Source organism: Oncorhynchus mykiss, chromosome 16, assembly GCF_057628025.1.
Source record: "Oncorhynchus mykiss isolate SJ-2025 chromosome 16, ASM5762802v1, whole genome shotgun sequence".
Taxonomy (NCBI): Eukaryota; Metazoa; Chordata; class Actinopteri; order Salmoniformes; family Salmonidae; genus Oncorhynchus; species Oncorhynchus mykiss.
In genome coordinates, this window is record NC_143037.1 from 16,931,676 (window position 1) to 16,950,096 (window position 18,421).

Consider the following 18,421-nt stretch of genomic DNA (forward strand, 5'->3'; position numbering starts at 1 on the left):
TAATCAGATGGCTGATATAAATACTATGCATGCCAGTCTCTCTTGGCTAAGAGTTGAGGAGAGACTGACTGCATCACTTCTTCTTTTTATAAGAAATATTAATGTGTTGAAAATCTCAAATTGTTTGCATAGTCAACTTACACACAGCTCTGACACACACACTTACCCCACCAGACATGCCACCAGGGGTCTTTTCACAGTCCCCAAATTCAAGAAAGCGTGCAGTATTATATAGAGCTATTGTTGCATGGAACTCCGTTCCATCTCATATTGCTCAAATAAACAGCAAACCTGTTTCAAAAAACAGATAAAGCAACACCTCACGGCACAGCACCTCTCCCCTAATTGACCTAGATAGTTTGTGTGCAGTGGTGTAAAGTACTACTTCAGTTGTTTTTTGGGGTATCTGTACTTCAACTATTTATATTTTTCACAACGTTTACTTTTACTTCACTACATTCCTAAAGAAAATAATGTACTTTTTACATTTTCCCGACACCCAAAAGTACTCGTTACATTTTGAATGCTTAGCAGGACAGGAAAATGGTCCGATTCACACACTTGTCAAAACAACATGCCTGGTCATCCCTACTGCCTCTAATCTGGTGGAGTCACTAAACATAAATGCCTTCTTTTGTAAATTATGTTTGAGTGTTGAAGTGTGCCCCTGGCAAGAAAATGGTTTGCTTAATATTAAGAATTTTAAATGATTTATACTTTAAAAAATTTTAAACGTAACCTTTATTTAACTAGGCAAGTCAGTTAAGAACAAATTCTTATTTACAATGACAGGAGAACAGTGGGTTAACTGTCTTGTTCAGGGGCTGAACGACAGATGTTTTGTCAGCTCCAGGATTCAATCCAGCAACCTTTCGGTTACTGGCCCAACGCTCTAGCCACTACTACTTACGTATATTTTTGCAATTACATTTATTATATTTCAAATTATATTTAAAACCAAATACTTTTAGACTTTTACTCAAGTAGTATTTTACTGAGTGACTTTCACTTTTACTTGAGTAATTTTCTATTACGGTATCTCCACTTTTACTCAAGTATGAGAATTGGTTACTTTTTTCACCACTGTTTGTGTGTATGTATTTATATGGAGGCTATGTGTGCCTTTAAAAAAATGCATGTAGTTCTGTCCTTGAGCTGTTCTTGTCTGTTAATGTTCTGTATTATGTAATGTTTCATGTTTTGTGTGGATCCCAGGAAGAGTAGCTGCTGCTTTTGCAACAGCTAACGGGATCTTAATAAAATACCAAATAGCAATAAATAGGTGTGGTTTACTATGTAACTCTTTTCGTTGGCACAAAACTACCTCCATCCTTCCATTCATTTGTATGGGTTACCTCAGAGACTAGTGAGAATTAAACCATGACATTGTGTGTTGGGCGGTTCTCGGTTTAAACAGCTGTTAGAAGCTTTGTAAAACTATTTTGGGTGTTTTAGGTTCTCTTTCAGGCCGGCACGAGGGAAGGGCTTCAATAGCGGAGCGGAAACGGAAATCAGCTGTCGGCGAAGAATGGGCGCGTTCCAGGTCATCTTAATTTTAGCTGTGTCACGAAAGATTATCACCAAATAAATAAATAACCCAAAATAGTTAATCTATGTCGTTTTCAATGAAAGCTAATTAAAATAAAGCATGGTGGGCAGAACAAGCAAGGAGGGGGGCAGAGCCAAGCATGAGCTAGCGAGATCCTATTGGCGCATTCTAGTATGTATATTTCCGCTAGGGAATGCCTTCTCTGTGAAGTGCACTTGCGCAATATCTCACTTCGCCCTTGCACTCCTTGTAAACAACGCCATTTTAAGAAACTTTGGCAAAGGGTCACGTCTCTGTGCCGGCAGCTAGCTACTGTACCTAGCCAGCTAGCTACTGTACCTAGCCAGCTAGCTATTGGCTAGACAGGTGGCTACAGGTGCGTTCACTCATCACCTGAATTCGTAACAAATTCTTGCAAACTCCGCCTGCCTCAACACACACACGTTACGCTCAGTGGTTTATTTTATTGAAATGCGAGCTGTTAGAAGCTTTTTAAAACTATTTTGGGTGTTCTCGATTCTGTATGGTTCGTTACTTCCGTTTCCGCTCCGATAGCGGAGCGGAAACGGAAGTAACGAACCATACACCTAACCAGTGATTGGTCAGAAATCAGCTGTAGGCGAAGACTGGGCGCGTTCCAGGTCATCTTCATTTTAGCCCTGTTTTGAAAGATTATCACATAACTAACCCAAAATAGTTAATCTATTTTGTTTTCAATGGGAGCAAATGAAGCATAGTGGGCAGAACAAGCAAGGAGGTTGAAAGAGCCAAGCATGAGCTAGCGAGATCCTATTGGCACATTCTAGCATTTATTTTTCCATTAAGAAACACCTTCTCTATGATGTGCACTTGCATTGCGCAAGCTCATTTTGCCCTTGCGCTCCTTTTTATTGAATTTTTTATTTAACCAGGTAAGTTGACTGAGAACACATTGTCATTTGCAGCAACGACCTGGGGAATAGTTACAGGGGAGAGGGATGAATGAGCCAATTGTAAATTATTAGGTGACGGTTTGAGGGCCAGAGTGGGAATTTAGCCAGGACACCAGGATTAACACCCCTACTCTTATGATAAGTGCCATGGGATCTTTAATGACCTCAGAGAGTCAAGACACCCGTTTAACATCCCATCCGAATGACGGCACCCTATACAGGGCAGTTTCCCCAAGCACTGCCCTGGGATATTGGGATATTTTTTAGACCAGAGGAAAGAGTGCCTCCTACTGACCCTCCAACACCACTTCCAGCAGCATCTGGTCTCCCATCCAGGAAATGACCAGGACCAACCCTGCTTAGCTTCAAAGCAAGCCAGCAGTGGTATGCAGGGTGGTATGCTGCTGGCTCTTGGTAAACAATGCAATTTTCAGAAACTTTGACAAAGGGTCATGCCTACATAACTTAGTGCACTATGTTCATAACAGATTATAGTTGTGGGAAGTGAAAACTGTATTGATATTGGGCTTTTCTTCAATTCAATTTTTTTGGATTCGATTTTTATTAGGATCCCCATTACAATTGACATACATTTTAAAACATTGACATGTAGTGTGTGTATTTGCATCTATCAGTTACACATACATTGTCAGTACCAAAATACACACAAAAAGTAGGACACATTGGGGAGATGCCTTGTGCCATGAGGTGTTACTTTATTTGTTTTTTGAAACCAGTTTTGCTGTTCACTTGTGCTATATGATATGGAAGGGAGTTCCATGAAATCATGGCTCTGTATAATACTGTACATTTCCATAAATGTGTGTGTCAGTGCTGTGTGTAAGTAAACCATTTGGAATTTCCAAAACATTCATGTTTCTTAGAAAAACAAGAAGCGATACAGTAGTCAGTCTTTCCTCAACTCTTAGCTAAGAGAGACTGGCATGCATATTATTGATATTAGCCCTCTGATTACAATGAAGAGCAAAACATGCCACTCTGTTTTGGGCCAGCTGCAACTTTACTAGGTCCTTCTTTGCAGCTCTTGACCATATGACTGGATAATAATTAAGATAAGATAAAACTAGAACCTGCAGGACTTGCTTTGTGGAGCGTGGTGTCAAAAAAGCAGAGCATCTCTTTATCACGGACAGACCTCTCCCCATCTTTACAACCATTGAATCAATATGTTTTGACAATGACAGCTTACTATCTTAGGTAACACCAAGTAATTTAGTCTCCTAAACTGGGTCAACAGCCACACCAGATTCAGCGGAGGTCTAGAACTTAGGGAATTATTTGTACCAAATAAAATGCTCTTAGTTTTAGAGATGTTCAGGACCAGTTTGTTACTGGCCACCCATTCTAAAACTGACTGCAACACTTTGTTAAGGGTTGTAGTGATTTCACTAGCTGTCTTTCATCCCAATTACACTCAATCCAATTTGCCTACTGTGCCTCCAGGGGTGTTGATGATGCGTTACTGGTGATGCAGAACAATATCTACGAACATTTAGAAAAGGCAAATAGCCTAGTGAAAATTGTATTCATTGACTTCAGTAGCGCGTTTAAGATCATCCAACCACGCCTACTGGTGGATAAGCTGGTAAATTTGGGTGTCAACGCTCTACTGATCAAGTGGATTAATCGTTACCTTGTGAACTGTACTCAACAAGTGAAGTTTAACTCCACAATCTCTACATCTAGATCGGTGAATAAGGGAGCCCCTCAAGGTTGGGTACTTTCACCGATACTGTACACACTGTATACAAATGATTGTCAAGCCTTTGACGCAGCCCACACATTTTTTAATATGCAGATGACACAGCTGTTGTGGATTTTCTCCACCCAGACCAAGTCTCTCTTCAAGGTTTTGACATAGAAATGGTCAAATTCATCCAGTGGTGTGTTTGTCCAGTGGTAGATAACTTTCTTGAAATAAACGCTGAGAAAACAAAAGAGATGGAAATGGATTTCAGAAGGAACAGCACCACTAACCCCTACGAAGATCAATAGGGAATCCGCCATTAGAGTGACCACATATAAGTACCTGGTAATCTAAATAGAAAATAAACTGAAATTCAATGATTGTGCCTTTGCAAAGATAAAGAAATTGCAACAGAGAATGTTTTTTTTTAATGTCGACCGCCACATCTTACAAATGTTCTATAAAGCTGTCCTGCAGAGTGTACTGTCCTTTGGTCTGATATGCGTGTTTGGAAACATATGAGTGCAAGACCAAGTCAAGCTTCAGCACTTGATTAAGACGACTGGAAGGATAATTGGTATAGATCAAGAATCAGCCACCAACATGTACACAAAACTCATCCTCCTAAAACTTAAAATCATTTTACAGGACAGTACTCATCCCGTGCACTCAAAACTCAGTCACAGCAGCAGCCGGACAAGGGGAAAGAGACTTCTTCAAAAGACAATTAAAACAGATAGATATGGGGACTGTTTTATTTCAACAGCCATTAGGCTGTATTAATACATAGTCTGTTGGTCCCTTGAGTATACACCATAATGCACGTTCACTTTAAGTGTGTAGCTGTGGCACTTTGATTGAATTTTGTTGTGTAGTTTCTGTGTTTTCATGGTTTATGTGCTGTCTTCTTGAGCACATTACCCAATGAATTTTCCCCTGGTGGAATAATAAAATTGATCTGAATCTGTGGTTGCTGGCACGTATAGGGTTGAATCATCAGCATACCTTGACACACAGGCTTGTTTAATGCCAGTGGCAGGTCATTGGTAAATAGAAAAGAGTAGAGGGCCAAGAGAGCTGTCCTGCGATACACCACACTTTACATGTTTAACATTAGAGAAGCTTCCATAAAATAAAATCTTCTGTTTCCTATTAGATAGATAGCTCTGAATCCACGATATGACAGAGGTTAAAAAGTCATAACACATTAAATCTGTAGAACGTCGGCCCAGTTCCATCTCGCTCCAAACTCTCTCACTGCCAGTCACTGGGCTTCCTCTCCTCACTATATTTGGTGGGGAATGGACATCCCAAACTGATGCTTCAGATTTATACATGTGGTGAAACGTGTCTTTCTATCTGTGTTATTCCTGTACCAATTTGGTACGGTTTTATCAACGCTTGGTTAGTTACAGTATTGACCAATACATTTAACAATAATGTATTATATTGATGTAGTTCCTTGCAGAGAAGTCAGTGCTACAGATTCTCCAACTTTGAGAGAAAAATATGACAGTTAATGGGCGGTTCCGATGCTTTGACGTTGCTGACGCCTAACAGATCTTACAACGCCTGGATAGGTATTTTAACTGTCAGCTAACCACATCATATGTCGTAGCCATTTGTCAGTCGATGACACAGTCAACGTTGGTTGCTGCGTCGCCTCGCTCCCCAGCAGGGCGACCGATAACGATTTGGAACCAGGCCCATGGTCACACGGTGCGCGTATCTTGTTTTCAGAAAAAAGCCGAAGTCACCCCAGATCGCAAAATACTCCCAACTTCGCTTCGAATGAATGATAATTTAACAAGTCTGAACTTGTACATCGCACACGAAGGTAGATAACACATTTCATACATTTTTGTCGGGTGTTACGCCTGACCAATTGAGTTTGCTTAACTTGCTAGCTAATATGCTACTAGCCACTACCAGCTATCTAACGTTCTAACGCTAGCGACGACTGTCAGCGCTGTCATTCATTGCTGTTGTGATCGTCTGATAATGGCGTAATGTTACTCTTGTTTTCTTTCATCTTTTAGAAGGCTAACTTATATGACGATATTCCCTCATAAGCCCTCTTCTCAGACTCTCTGGCAATGGTAAGATATTCCACTCTAACCCGTTGTTGAGACTAAATTAAAAGCGTTGTAGTAGTATTCAAATCAAATGTTTTATTATTCACGTGCGCCGAATACAACAGGTGAAATGCTTACTTACGAGCCCCTAACCAACAATTAAGTTTAAATGAAAAAAATAAAATAATAATAATAAATCAATTTAACAAGTAATTATATAGCTGCAGTAAAATAACAATAGCGAGACTATATACAGGGGGGGTTACCGGTACAGAGGCAATGTGCCGGTAGTCGAGGTAATATGTCATTTGTGTTATTTCTTGATTAAATGAGTTTACTGCAGGACATATTGACGGTCCAGCAGACCCCGCTTTGAGCACCATAGTATTAAATAAGTATTGTAGCTTAGTTAGTTAGCAAGCTACAGTACTTATTTGGAATGAGTTGGATGTGCTAAAAGTCCATTCTGATAACATTTTAGCAATCATGTTTCTCGAAATGGCTGACTAGGCTACAGTGAGTGAGTGAAGTAGTCCATCAGGTTCATAAGTCCCCAGATGACATACTATCTATTGCGGTTTTGTGTAGATAAAGACTTAAATATTGTAGTTTTAAATGTTCTAGTGTGATCCAGCACACACACAGATTTGCCTAGAAAGGACGTGAACCTCAGAGCAAATGTATGGAGTTAAGCACAGACTTCTGCATTCCTAATGTGGGTGAACCCAGTAGGCTTACAGCTGAAACATTGATCACCCTGCGCTCAACGTTATTCACCACCACCCACCTATTGACATAGCATCATCAAACAAATGAAGAAACATCTCAAACACACACAAGCACACAGTCTCAGCTTTTCTTAATCTCTCCTCAGACTGTGCAGATAGGGGTGGCGTGTCTGGCTCTGCTAGGCCTGACCTCAGCCCTGATTTGTCCCGATGGTGGGATGTGTGCAGAGGGGAACACCTGCTGCAAGACACCCAGCGGTGGATATGGCTGCTGTCCACTACCGAATGTAAGTGACTAGTCTCTGGTCTAAAGTTTGTTTGTGTGATTGCTTGATTAAATGAGGTTACTGCAGGACATATTGACAGTCCAGCAGACCCCGCTTTGAATCGTACCCATAGTGTGAAACATGACGCTGTTTTAAATCCCGTCTCTAGGCGGAGTGCTGCTCGGACCACCTGCATTGCTGTTATGAGGGGACAGTGTGTGATTTAGTGCACTCCAAGTGCCTTAATAAAACTGTCTCTCTGCCGTGGGTCAGAAGAGTTCCTGCCAAACGCCTAATCGGCCCCCTGGTAAAGGAAATACAACCATATCCATATATCTGTGTATTTCTGTCTATTATAATCTATTGTCTGTTTTGTCTTCATTTTATCAAGCCTATTCATTCATGGTAATTAACTTTGTTGCCTGAATAAATGTAACACATGTTTCAAACTCACTCATTGATATGCGTTGCCTTTCACTCCTTTAGATGCTGGAGGGAGTGAAGGCAGTCATCTGTCCCGACGGCGAGGCCGAGTGTCCAGACGACACTACCTGCTGTGAACTCCCAGGCGGTACCTGGGGCTGCTGTCCCCTGGCTAAGGTACGTTACATACTTTTCCATAAGGCCTATTCCATATTTGGAAGTTCTCATTGGGTGACATTTTGAGAGTATAAAATTGCATTGATCAAAAATCTGTAGGTGAATAATACTGTAGTGTTTTGCATATTTGAGTGCTGTCAAAATGAGGCCCCTTGCGTTTAACTGCTGCCTCAGGACCATTCTTTCTTCCTGTGGTCGTACAATATACACCTGGAACAACCACTGTAATGTGTTGAAACAATGTTTCAGTTGATTCTGCAACTTTCAACACTGCACACTAAAATACCATAGGGACCTTTATTGAAATAATTGATTAATCCGCACATTCTAAGTTCCTCTGGTCTTCTTGAGCATGATAATAAAATGGTAAGCTTGGCTTCAGCTATTAACAGAGTAAGCCTTTGTTTAGAAAGTGACTTGACCTGACTTCTAGGCAGCAGACTAGACCTAGTTAATGAAGCTAGTCCCCTTGACGGCTGTTTTTTTTTTTTTTCACTAATCAGAAGCAAGGAGCTGGTTACAATACGTGAAAATTGAATATGTTTTTTTACTTCCTTTTTATATAGTATTTGCAAACGTGCGCACACTGACCCTTGCCTTGTGAAATACTCCCTTGGTCTCTGAATTTTGCTGGTAAATATTTGATTGTAATGGTTAACACTCCAGAATAGGGGGCAAAATGCTACTTCAGCCTAGGGTATTAATACTTTGAAACCGTGCTTGTGCCAGTTGGCAAGTGTATTTGAGTTGACTTTGTGACCCTATGTCAACTTGCCCCCACGTTTCTTAGGCAGGGCGCCCTGGAATGGGTTCGTCTGAGAGAGGGGCCCAAGCCCTGGATCACTTTTTGAGGATGATCCAGTGTTTCAATACAATGGGTTTGATGTGACCCGCACATAGTCTGTACTCCATACCCACATGTGGGGCTGTTTTGTTCTTGTTTCAATTAGTGCCAGTCAATGGGCTTTGACTTTGTCTCTCTAGCATGGGTATTTGTCTGTTCAACGACACTCTTATCATACACGCGTTGCTGGAACCTGGTGCGCATATCATTAGCTTTGTGCTCGAAATCTATGTCTTTACTACAGTTATGTAGGAGTCTTAGGAATTGACCCACCGTTATGTTCCACTAAAGGTGTACTGGATGGTTACTGGTTGCATGTAAAAGTTTATTCCTACTCTACCATCTCCCCCAAGAAGCAAACTCCAACTTGTTTTCTTTATTTTTGTGAATTGTAAGATCCAAGAAGTCTATTTTCTACCGACTTCTTCTCTCTGCTGTAAATTTGAAATTGAGGTCCGATAAGTTAATATAAGAAATTAAGGAGAACATCAGTACCGCTCCATACCAGTAGGATGTCGTCTATGTATCTTTTCCAAAGGGCGACGTTCTGAAAATATGGGTTAAATTAAGGTCTCGTTGTCGTAACCGGCCGCGACCGGGAGGTTCGTGGGGCGACGCACAATTGGCCTAGCGTCGTCCGGGTTAGGGAGGGATTGGTCGGTCGGTAGGGATGTCCTTGTCTCATCGTGCACCAGCGACTCCTGTGGCGGGCCGGGCGCAGTGCGCGCTAACCAAGGTTGACAGGTAAACAGTGTTTCCTCCGACACATTGGTGCAGCTGGCTTCCGGGTTGGATGCGCACTGTGTTAAGAAGCAGTGCGGCTTGGTTGGATTGTGTATCGGAGGACGCATGACTTTGAACCTTCGTCTCTCCCGAGCCCGTACGGGAGTTGTAGCGATGAGACAAGATAGTAGCTACTACAACAATTGGATACCATGAAATTGGGGAGAAAAAGGGCTAAAAATAAAAATATATATATATATATATATATAAATTAAGGTTTCGTTCCAGTGTACCATAATACATTCACATAGTGAATGCAGCTCACATCGTTGTACCCCGAATCTGTTGGTGGAAACTGCCAGCCTATTGGAAGTAATTTGTGAGGGCAAGCCCTTTTTGTAATTGTTAAGCTCCTTTCCTTAGTTTGCTGAAGCGTGAATGCCCACCTGAACGAATTCTAAACCTTGTCTTCTCTCTCAAGGCGGTGTGCTGTGAGGACAAGATGCACTGCTGTCCAGAGAGCACCAAATGTGACCTAGCCCACTCCAAGTGTGTGTCGCCCACCCTGGACACATTCCCAATGAGGGAGAAAGTACCTGCAAGAAAGAGTCAGTCAGGTACTGAAGGGACAGACCGAAATAAACGACAAGATCACCAGGAAGTTGTTTTTGAGTTATGTTCCAGGGTTGTGTTCATTAGGGCACACAAAGGAAAACGTAAAAATCAATATTCTGTTTCTTAATGGGAAAAGTCCACAGTCCCTTCCTTTTTCTGTTTTCTTCAATTTGGTGCCCAATGAACACAACACAGTTCTCTTCCTGGTGTCTCAGTAGCTGTGGTTGGACGAGCAGTGACCTGCCCAGGTGGTAAGAGCTTGTGCCCAGACGGAACCACATGCTGCCTGCTGGCCAGTGGAGACTTCGGCTGCTGCCCCTACCCTGAGGTGAGTGGAGCTGGTGCTGGGGTCATTTAAACATGAGGAGGTGTGGTATATGGTAATATAGTAATATTATATGGTAATATACCACAGCTAAGGCTCGTTCTTATGCACGACGCAACGCTGAGTGCCTGGATACAGCCCTTAGCCATGGTATATTGGCGATATACCACAAACCCCCAAAGTGCCGTAATGCTAGTATAAACTGGTTACCAATGTAATTAGAGCAGTAGAAATAAATGTTCTGATATACGATGGCTGTCAGCCAATCAGCATCCAGGGCTCAAACCACCCAGTTTATAATTCATAGTAGATCCTGGGTCACACAATCTTAAGCCATTTTGTTCAGCTGTGTGTTGCACAATGTGTGTTACACACAGGCGGATGTGTAGTAATTGTCAGTCACATATGTCTTAGTCTAATAAAAAGTGTTTCAATGTGAGGAAAGTGAAGCTAAAGGGAGATGTAGAGATCGAACTTTTCAAAACTGATGTACTGTCTTAAATCGTGTGTTCTGTACAGGCTGTGTGCTGTTTTGACAAACTCCACTGTTGCCCTGGCAACACAACCTGTGACCTGGAGCATGAGATGTGCACTTCCCCCAATACACAGACTCCATTGGCCAAGAAGATCCCTGCAATCCCCAACGATGGTGAGGCACCAACCACTTCTCACCCTAATCCCTGGCTACTGGGATGTTACTAATTGAGTTTGTAGTGTAAGCGTGTAACTTTCCAGTGGAATGAGGGGTTACAGTGCATTTGGAAAATATTCACTTTTTTTTTTTTTTCACTTTTTCCACATTTTGTTACGTTACAGCATTCTAAAATTGATTAAATAAAAAATCCTCGTCAATCTACACACAATAATAACCCATAATGAAAAAGCGAAAATAGGTTTTTAATTTTTTGGGGGCAAATTTAATACAAATTACAAACATAAATACTTTATTTACATAATTATTCAGAACCTTTGTTAGGGGCGGCAGGGTAGCCTAGTGGTTAGAGCGTTGGACTAGCAACCGAAAGGTTGCAAGTTCGAATACCCGAGCTGACAAGGTTCAAATCTGTCGTTCTGCCCCTGAACAGGCAGTTAACCCACTGTTCCTAGGCCGTCATTGAAAATAAGAATTTGTTCTTAACTGAGATAAATAAAGATAGATAAATAAAGGTAAAATAAAAAAAATTATGAGACTCGAAATTGAGCTCAGGTGCATCCTGTTTTCCTTGATGTTTCTACAACTTGATTGAAGTCCACCTGTGGTAAATTCAATTGATTGGACATGATTTTGAAAGGCACACAGGCAACAGGTCTCACTGTTGACAGTGCATGTCAGAGCAAAAATGAAGCCATGAGGGCGAAGGAATTGTCCGTAGAGCTCCGAGACAGGATTGTGTCGCCACAGATCTGGGGAAGGGTACTCAAAACATTTATGCAGCGTTGAAGGTCATCATTTTTTAAAAGGAAGAAGTTTGGAGACTCTTCCTAGAGCCGGCCGCCCGGCCAAACTGAGCAATCAGGGGAGAACGGCCTTGGTCAGGGAGGTGACCAAGAACCTGATAGTCACTCTGACAGAGCTTCAGAGTTGCTCTGTTCAGATGGGAGAACCTTCCAAAAGGACAGCCATCTCCACAGCACTCCACCAATCAGGCCTTTATGGTAGAGTGGCCGGACGGAAGCCACTCCTAAGTAAAAAGGCACATGACAGCTTGCTTGGAGTTTGCCAAAAGGCATCTAAAGGACGCAGACCATGAGAGACAAGATTCTCTGGACTGATGAAATCAAGATTGAACTCGTTTGCCTGAAAGCCAAGCGTCACGTCTGGAGGAAACCTGGCACCATCCCTATGGTGAGGCATGGTGGTGGTGGCAGCATCATGCTGTGGGGATGTTTTTCACTGGCAGGGACTGGGAGATTAGTCGGGATCGAGGGAAAGATGAACGGAGCAAAGTACAGAGATATCCTTGCTGGAAACCTGCTCAGGACCTCAGACTGGGGCAAAGGTTCACCTTCCAACAGGACAACGATCCAACAGGCTGTAACGTAACACAATCAATCAAACATTAGCACGTGATGTTAACATCAATTTGCAACTGACTATAAAAGTCGGGCTATTTAAGATAGACGGCTGCATAGTGACCAACGGAAGGAAAGTTTATATTTGGGCAGATCTGTTGCTATTCTGCATCTCGCCAGAGGTGTCAAATCCATACGTTAACATGTGAAGGTCTGTGTCCTCCAGTCAATGCTGTGCCCTGCAACGACTCTGTGGCTTGTGCTGATGGGAGTACATGCTGTAAATCACTAGATGGAGAATGGGTCTGCTGCCCCCTGCCCAAGGTACTGTGTGTGTATATGTGTGTGAGAGAGTCAGTCTGTTATAATTCCTATCACACTTGACAGTAGAGCTCAGCCCTTGAGACTCACGTGATTATGAAATCTTGCGTTATTCCCTTTATTCATGTTGCAAGTGTTGCCATTCTTTTACGGTCGGTGATGTTAAATTTGTCTTGTAACGTTAAAGATATGCAAACAGAAACACTATATAAACTGTGGACTCTTCTGAACCAGCGAACCCCACACTGATTCCTTTGAGCTCCCCCATAGGCTGTGTGTTGTGATGACCATCTCCACTGCTGCCCCCACGGGACCATCTGTAACCTGGCAGAGAGTACGTGTGATGACCCCTCCTCGGGCTCTGCCCTGGTTCCCATGCTGGACAAGGTGCCCGCCTTCAGCTACGTGTCGGAGGAGAAGCCGCTGCCCAACACCAAATGTGACGAGTCCACATCGTGTCCAGGCCAATCCACGTGCTGCGAGACCACCACGGGAAACTGGGCCTGCTGCCCCCTGCCCAATGTACGGCCATTTCCACATATACCCCCATTGACTTGTTCCTTGCTAAGTTAAGGGTCTAACCTTTAGGCAACTTTACCTTAGGTTGAATCTGATTTGAATGATGTCAATGTTAAATTCTACTCTGTAAGTAACTAGACATGAAATTGAATTTTCTCGACTCTAATTGAAAACCACAACTGTCCCTGTACATGAGTAGTCTTTTATTCCAGTCATCTCAGTAAGTAATTTAATTAAATTAGAGGCAAATAAGCATCGCATTTTAGCCTAACTTATCTCCGTGATAACAAGCCTGTGCGTTCTGTGTCCTTCAGGCGATGTGTTGCAACGACCACCTCCACTGCTGCCCCCACGGCACCGTGTGTAACCTGGAGGCCAGTACCTGTGATGATCCCTCAGGCTTCACCATGCCGTGGGTCGCCAAGGTGCCAGCCCTCACCACCCAGACACCACTGGCCACTGAGACCATGTGCCCCAGGGGCACCACCTGCTGCAGGCAGAACTCAGGACAGTCAGCATGCTGTCCTCTACCTCATGTGAGTTTAACTTTCCCATTCAATGACTCCCTTCATAGAGACTGAGATGAATTGAAGACTTGTGTATAATTCTGGAGAAACGTTGTTTTTCGACTTCGGGCCCAGGGTGTGTGTTACAGAAGTGTCCTAAGCTGCCATATCTTATGTTTTCTCACTTTAAGATACTAGATACTGTAGATTAGGGCCAATATTCATAGTGTCTCAACATGCCTACTCTTTATGAATACCGGCGCAGATTTGTTGTGGTTACAAAACAAGGTGCTCTTAAGTAGAAGTTCCGCATTGCAATAATGTTATTGTTGCCCCTAAGGCGGTGTGCTGCGACGACCACGAGCACTGCTGTCCTAAAGGCTACACATGTAACGTGGCCGAACAGACCTGTGACAAGCCCGGGCTCCTCAGCCTGCCCTGGGTCCCCAAGCTGCCAGGCCTGCCACTGCACAGAGGGCTTCCCCAGGCCAGTGCCCCCTCCGTCCACCCAGTCAAGAACATGTGTGACCCCCACACCAGCTGCCCCAAAGATACCACCTGCTGCTTCATGAAAAAGGCTGGCAAGTGGGGGTGCTGCCCCTTACCCAAGGTAAGGAGTTTACTATGGATCCTTTACCTGTGGCAACCTCGGCAACCTTTTCAAAATATTATTATTTATGATGAACAAGGCAATTGGAAGTTGTCGCTATTTTACATAACAGAAAATTACCACCAAGTTGAAGTTATGAAAATAGTATTTGGGGTTACTCACTCATCTTTACTCCTTGTGGAGCGTACGGCCCAGTACATCACTGGGGCCAAGCTTCCTGCCATCCAGGACCTATATATTAGAGGAAAGGAGGAAAGCTAAAAAAATTGTCAGACTCCAGTCACCCAAGTCATGACCTGTTTTCTCTGCTACCGCACGGCAAGCGGTACCGGAGTGCCAAGTCTAGGACCAAAATGCTCCTTAACAGCTTTTACTACCAAACCATAAGACTGCTGAACAATTAATCAAATGATCACTGGACTATTTACATTGACACCGCCCCCATTTGTTTTTACACTGCTGCTACTCACTTTATTATCTATGCATAGTCACTTCACCCCTACCTACATGTACAAATGACCTCAACTAACCTGTACCCATTGACTCGGTACCGCTACCCCCTATAAATAGCCTCGTTGTTATTTTGTTACTTTTTATCATTTTTAACTTTTGTTTATTTGGTAAATATTTTATTAACTCTTCTTGAACTGCACTGTTGGTTACGGGCTTGTAAGTAAGCATTTCAAGCTAAGGTCTACACTTGTATTCGGCACATGTGACAAAGTTTGATTTGAAATGATGTGGTTAAATGGTGATTATACGGTAGTAATCTCTGTATAACCTCAGTGTAAGGTTCTTCTCCTCCCCAGGCGGTGTGCTGTGCCGACGGAGACCACTGCTGCCCCAGCGGCTACAGCTGTGACGACCAAAAGACCTGCTGCACTAAGGGCCGCCTGACCATCCCCTGGTACCGCAAGGAGAAGGCCCTGACTGTGGGAGCCATGTTGAAAGACGTCAAGTGTGACAACAAGAGCAGCTGTGCCTCTGGGACCACCTGCTGCAAGCTGCCCACAGAAGAATGGGGCTGCTGTCCTCTGGTCAAGGTGCGTCTCCATTGACTTTCTGTGATAATGGGTTGGATTTATATAGTACACACACTTTGTATAATTGGGACACTTTCCTTCTCTCTCTCTTTCTTTTTCTCTCTCTCTTTATTTCCCTCTATCCACAGGCTGTTTGCTGTACAGACCACGAGCACTGCTGCCCACAGGGCTACAGCTGCAACATGCAGACTGGGACCTGTGAGAAACCGGTAGAGGGTGTTCTCCCCCATACGATTCCCCAGACAAAGGCGGCAGAGTCCCAGCAGAGAGCAGTGGAGACGGGGATAGATGTGAAGTGTGACGGTGCTGGAGAGTACAGCTGTCCCAAACTGCAGACATGCTGCAAGACCTCCCCCACAGAATGGTCCTGCTGCCCCGAACCAAAGGTAGCGAGCGACATGGCGTCTTTGAATATTAACTTGACATATGTAACTTTGGATTTTGACCGTAAAGTGCCATTCAACTTTTTATACAACGTTCTGCCCATTTAGGCGGTAACATGCCCGTCAATTCAAGTGAATAGGCCTCCAATATGTGGGCGGTAAATGCATAAAAGAAACAAAAACAACATGCTTACATGCCCCCATCACTTCCATTGATTGTTAGTTTGTTGTGGATAAAGTATGCTGACGTTTGTGGTGGTTGTTTAAAGAGACCCTACCATGGATTACAGTTTCTCCCGACCCATAGACTACTTTCAGGGTGAGGAACCATCTAACATCAAGTTGAAAAATCTTGAACTACTCCTTTAAACTCGCTTTCTCTTCACAGGCAGTATGCTGCGCAGACGCCAAGCACTGCTGCCCCATGGGATACACATGCAACCTAGGGCAGGGAGGCTGCTCCCAGCAGGCTGAGTTGACCTGGGATATTTTCTTCACTCGCAACAAAAAGAGAGACTTTGTTCCTTTTGGACTCTGAGCCAATCAGGAGCAGCACTGATCTGATGTTCCTCCCTCCAGCATACTTACCTACCTGCAGAACATGCCATAGGAGGAACACGACCTTATGGACAAGGGACTGAAGATTTTGTATTTTTCTATCCATCTTCTTTTCTTTCTTTTTTTACCTGATTTTTATTTGGTTTTCAATTGGGGTAGAACCAGGAAATAGAAATGTTTGAAAATTCAGCATCTCCACCCAATGTCCATCCAGAAGTGTTTTTATTTTTGTTATGCAGCTAGCTTCTCCGTTTATCCTTAATGTCTTTTAGATTTACGTTTAGTTACTACTGCCCCAGATCATGCCATTTTCTCTATGCATATGAGAAACATGAATGTATTATAGCCTCTTGTTGGAACTATCACTCTCCAGAATAAGCCTGCTTTGAGACGCATCAAAATTTAATTTGTATACCAAACTCTTTTAAGAACACAGTTACATAGTATAAGGAAGCTGATTTTCATGTTTTGTTGATGCTGGGCACAACCTAGCATTAGTAAGTGACTGTTAGTTTATCACCTGGAAGTACTTATATAGCCATTGATCAGCCGACAGTGTTAATGTAATTTTTTTTTATATTTGCGATTTTATGTATGTTTTGGCTGCTGGTTCTTTACTTTCTGTGAAGTGAGGATCGAGATGGATGGTCCAACCTCTGACAGTTTTCTGTCATTTTAAAGTTAGAATGCTGTCACTCAAACCCGTCAAGTCATAGACATTTTCTTAAATGTGTAATTTCCATCGATCGATCTATATACATCTTTATAATCATATTGTTGGAATACATTACAATCAGTTGCATACAATGTATTTAAAGCAAAAAATGACTGATTAAAAAGTGTTCTTGATGTCATAATACTTATTGTTGATCACTATTGTGATCAATACAAATGATCATAAATCACTTTATTTAAACAGGATTGTGCCCATAGAGATCTTCTTAAATTATTCTAATTCCTAATTCTATGGTTGTGCCTTTTTTAGATTTTCAGTATAGGAATTACTGGTAAACCCCAGTTAAATGATTTCCTCATGAAATTGGTGGTGCTTTTACAAAGGTGATAGACGTCCCTATTTCATAGTACGTCTAGTTCATAGGAATTATGTATGATTGTTTTGCACAATGTTAGTTGATATCAAAATGTACACAAATCTACACCAAACATTCTCTTCTTATTTCTTTTTAATAAAAAAAAGAAATGTATTCTAAAAGACATTGAAGAGAGGGTGAATTTACATCACTGATAAGTGTATGCAAACTGAGGTGAAATATCTTTAATATATTTCATCTTTTTCGTTTGAAAAACAACCATTTTGGATGTATTTGTGGCATTGTAGGGCGGTGCACATTTGGCCCAGCGTCGTCCGGGTTTGGCCGGTGTAGGCCGTCATTGTAAATAAAAATTTGTTCTTAACTGACATGCCTAGTTTATTTGTGTTTTTTTATTATTGTGATTTTGTACTATATATATAACTCCATTGGGGACTAGTCCTTTTCCAGTCATTCATGTGTGAATGGATTATCTGACATTCTTTACATTTGTGTGCTTGAATTTAGACGTCATATTTCCTGAGCTGTACTGTAGGACAATTGCATTTTAGTGCTTTAGCAGATGCCTTTATCCAGAGTGACTTACAGGAGCAATTAGGGTTAAGTGCCTTGCTCAAGGGCACATCAAATGATTTTTCACCTAGTCAGCTCAAGGATTTTAAACATCGACCTTTCGCTACTGGCCCAACGCACTTAACCGCTAGGCTACCTACACTCAATGTATGAGTCATATTTTTGCCTGAACCTTGGAGGGTATGGTTCATAGAGATTCCCAAGGAAAGGACACCTCACTTCCTATGCACTTCTCCCCTCTCCCTTTACACAGAGATCTGTATATAATGACAAGATGTTCATGTCTCCGCTCTAACAATGGGAATCGTCCCGAAGGCGAAAAGGCAGGTGACAAGCTTAGGTCCAAAATAAGCCCATAGAAACGCATTATGTTTATTTGCTTTCCCCCTTACCCTTTTCTCCTTAGAAGTTGTTATGACGACCAATGAAAACAAGAGGTGTGAGTACCAAGCAGAGGCATGAAGAGTAACAGAAGCCT

At 42.5% G+C, this 18,421-nt stretch overlaps 1 protein-coding gene across 2 annotated transcripts; it reads left to right on the forward strand.

Annotated features, from left to right (window-relative positions):
* Positions 1 to 5,643: 5,643 nt before the first annotated feature.
* Positions 5,644 to 17,738, forward strand: LOC110491467 (progranulin). 2 transcript variants are annotated; one of them, XM_090202081.1, is made up of 15 exons: positions 5,644 to 6,026; positions 6,229 to 6,288; positions 7,139 to 7,279; positions 7,428 to 7,565; positions 7,745 to 7,858; positions 9,907 to 10,042; positions 10,259 to 10,368; positions 10,885 to 11,014; positions 12,605 to 12,702; positions 12,970 to 13,221; positions 13,533 to 13,754; positions 14,065 to 14,334; positions 15,144 to 15,377; positions 15,506 to 15,763; positions 16,149 to 17,738. In XM_090202081.1, exons 2-15 carry the CDS (start codon positions 6,286 to 6,288, stop codon positions 16,296 to 16,298), a joined length of 2,256 nt encoding a protein of 751 aa, XP_090058207.1. In that variant the 5' UTR covers positions 5,644 to 6,026; positions 6,229 to 6,285; the 3' UTR covers positions 16,299 to 17,738. The 2 variants fall into 2 exon arrangements, with proteins under 2 accessions (XP_090058207.1, XP_090058206.1); XM_090202080.1 differs by having other exon boundaries at positions 5,718 to 6,026; positions 10,256 to 10,368.
* Positions 17,739 to 18,421: the final 683 nt, after the last annotated feature.

Coding starts and splice junctions, on each gene's coding strand:
- LOC110491467 (XM_090202080.1), top strand. Junction 7,566..7,744: donor AACGCCTAATCGGCCCCCTG/GTAAAGGAAATA, acceptor TCACTCCTTTAG/ATGCTGGAGGGAGTGAAGGC. Junction 12,703..12,969: donor TCTGCTGCCCCCTGCCCAAG/GTACTGTGTGTG, acceptor GCTCCCCCATAG/GCTGTGTGTTGTGATGACCA.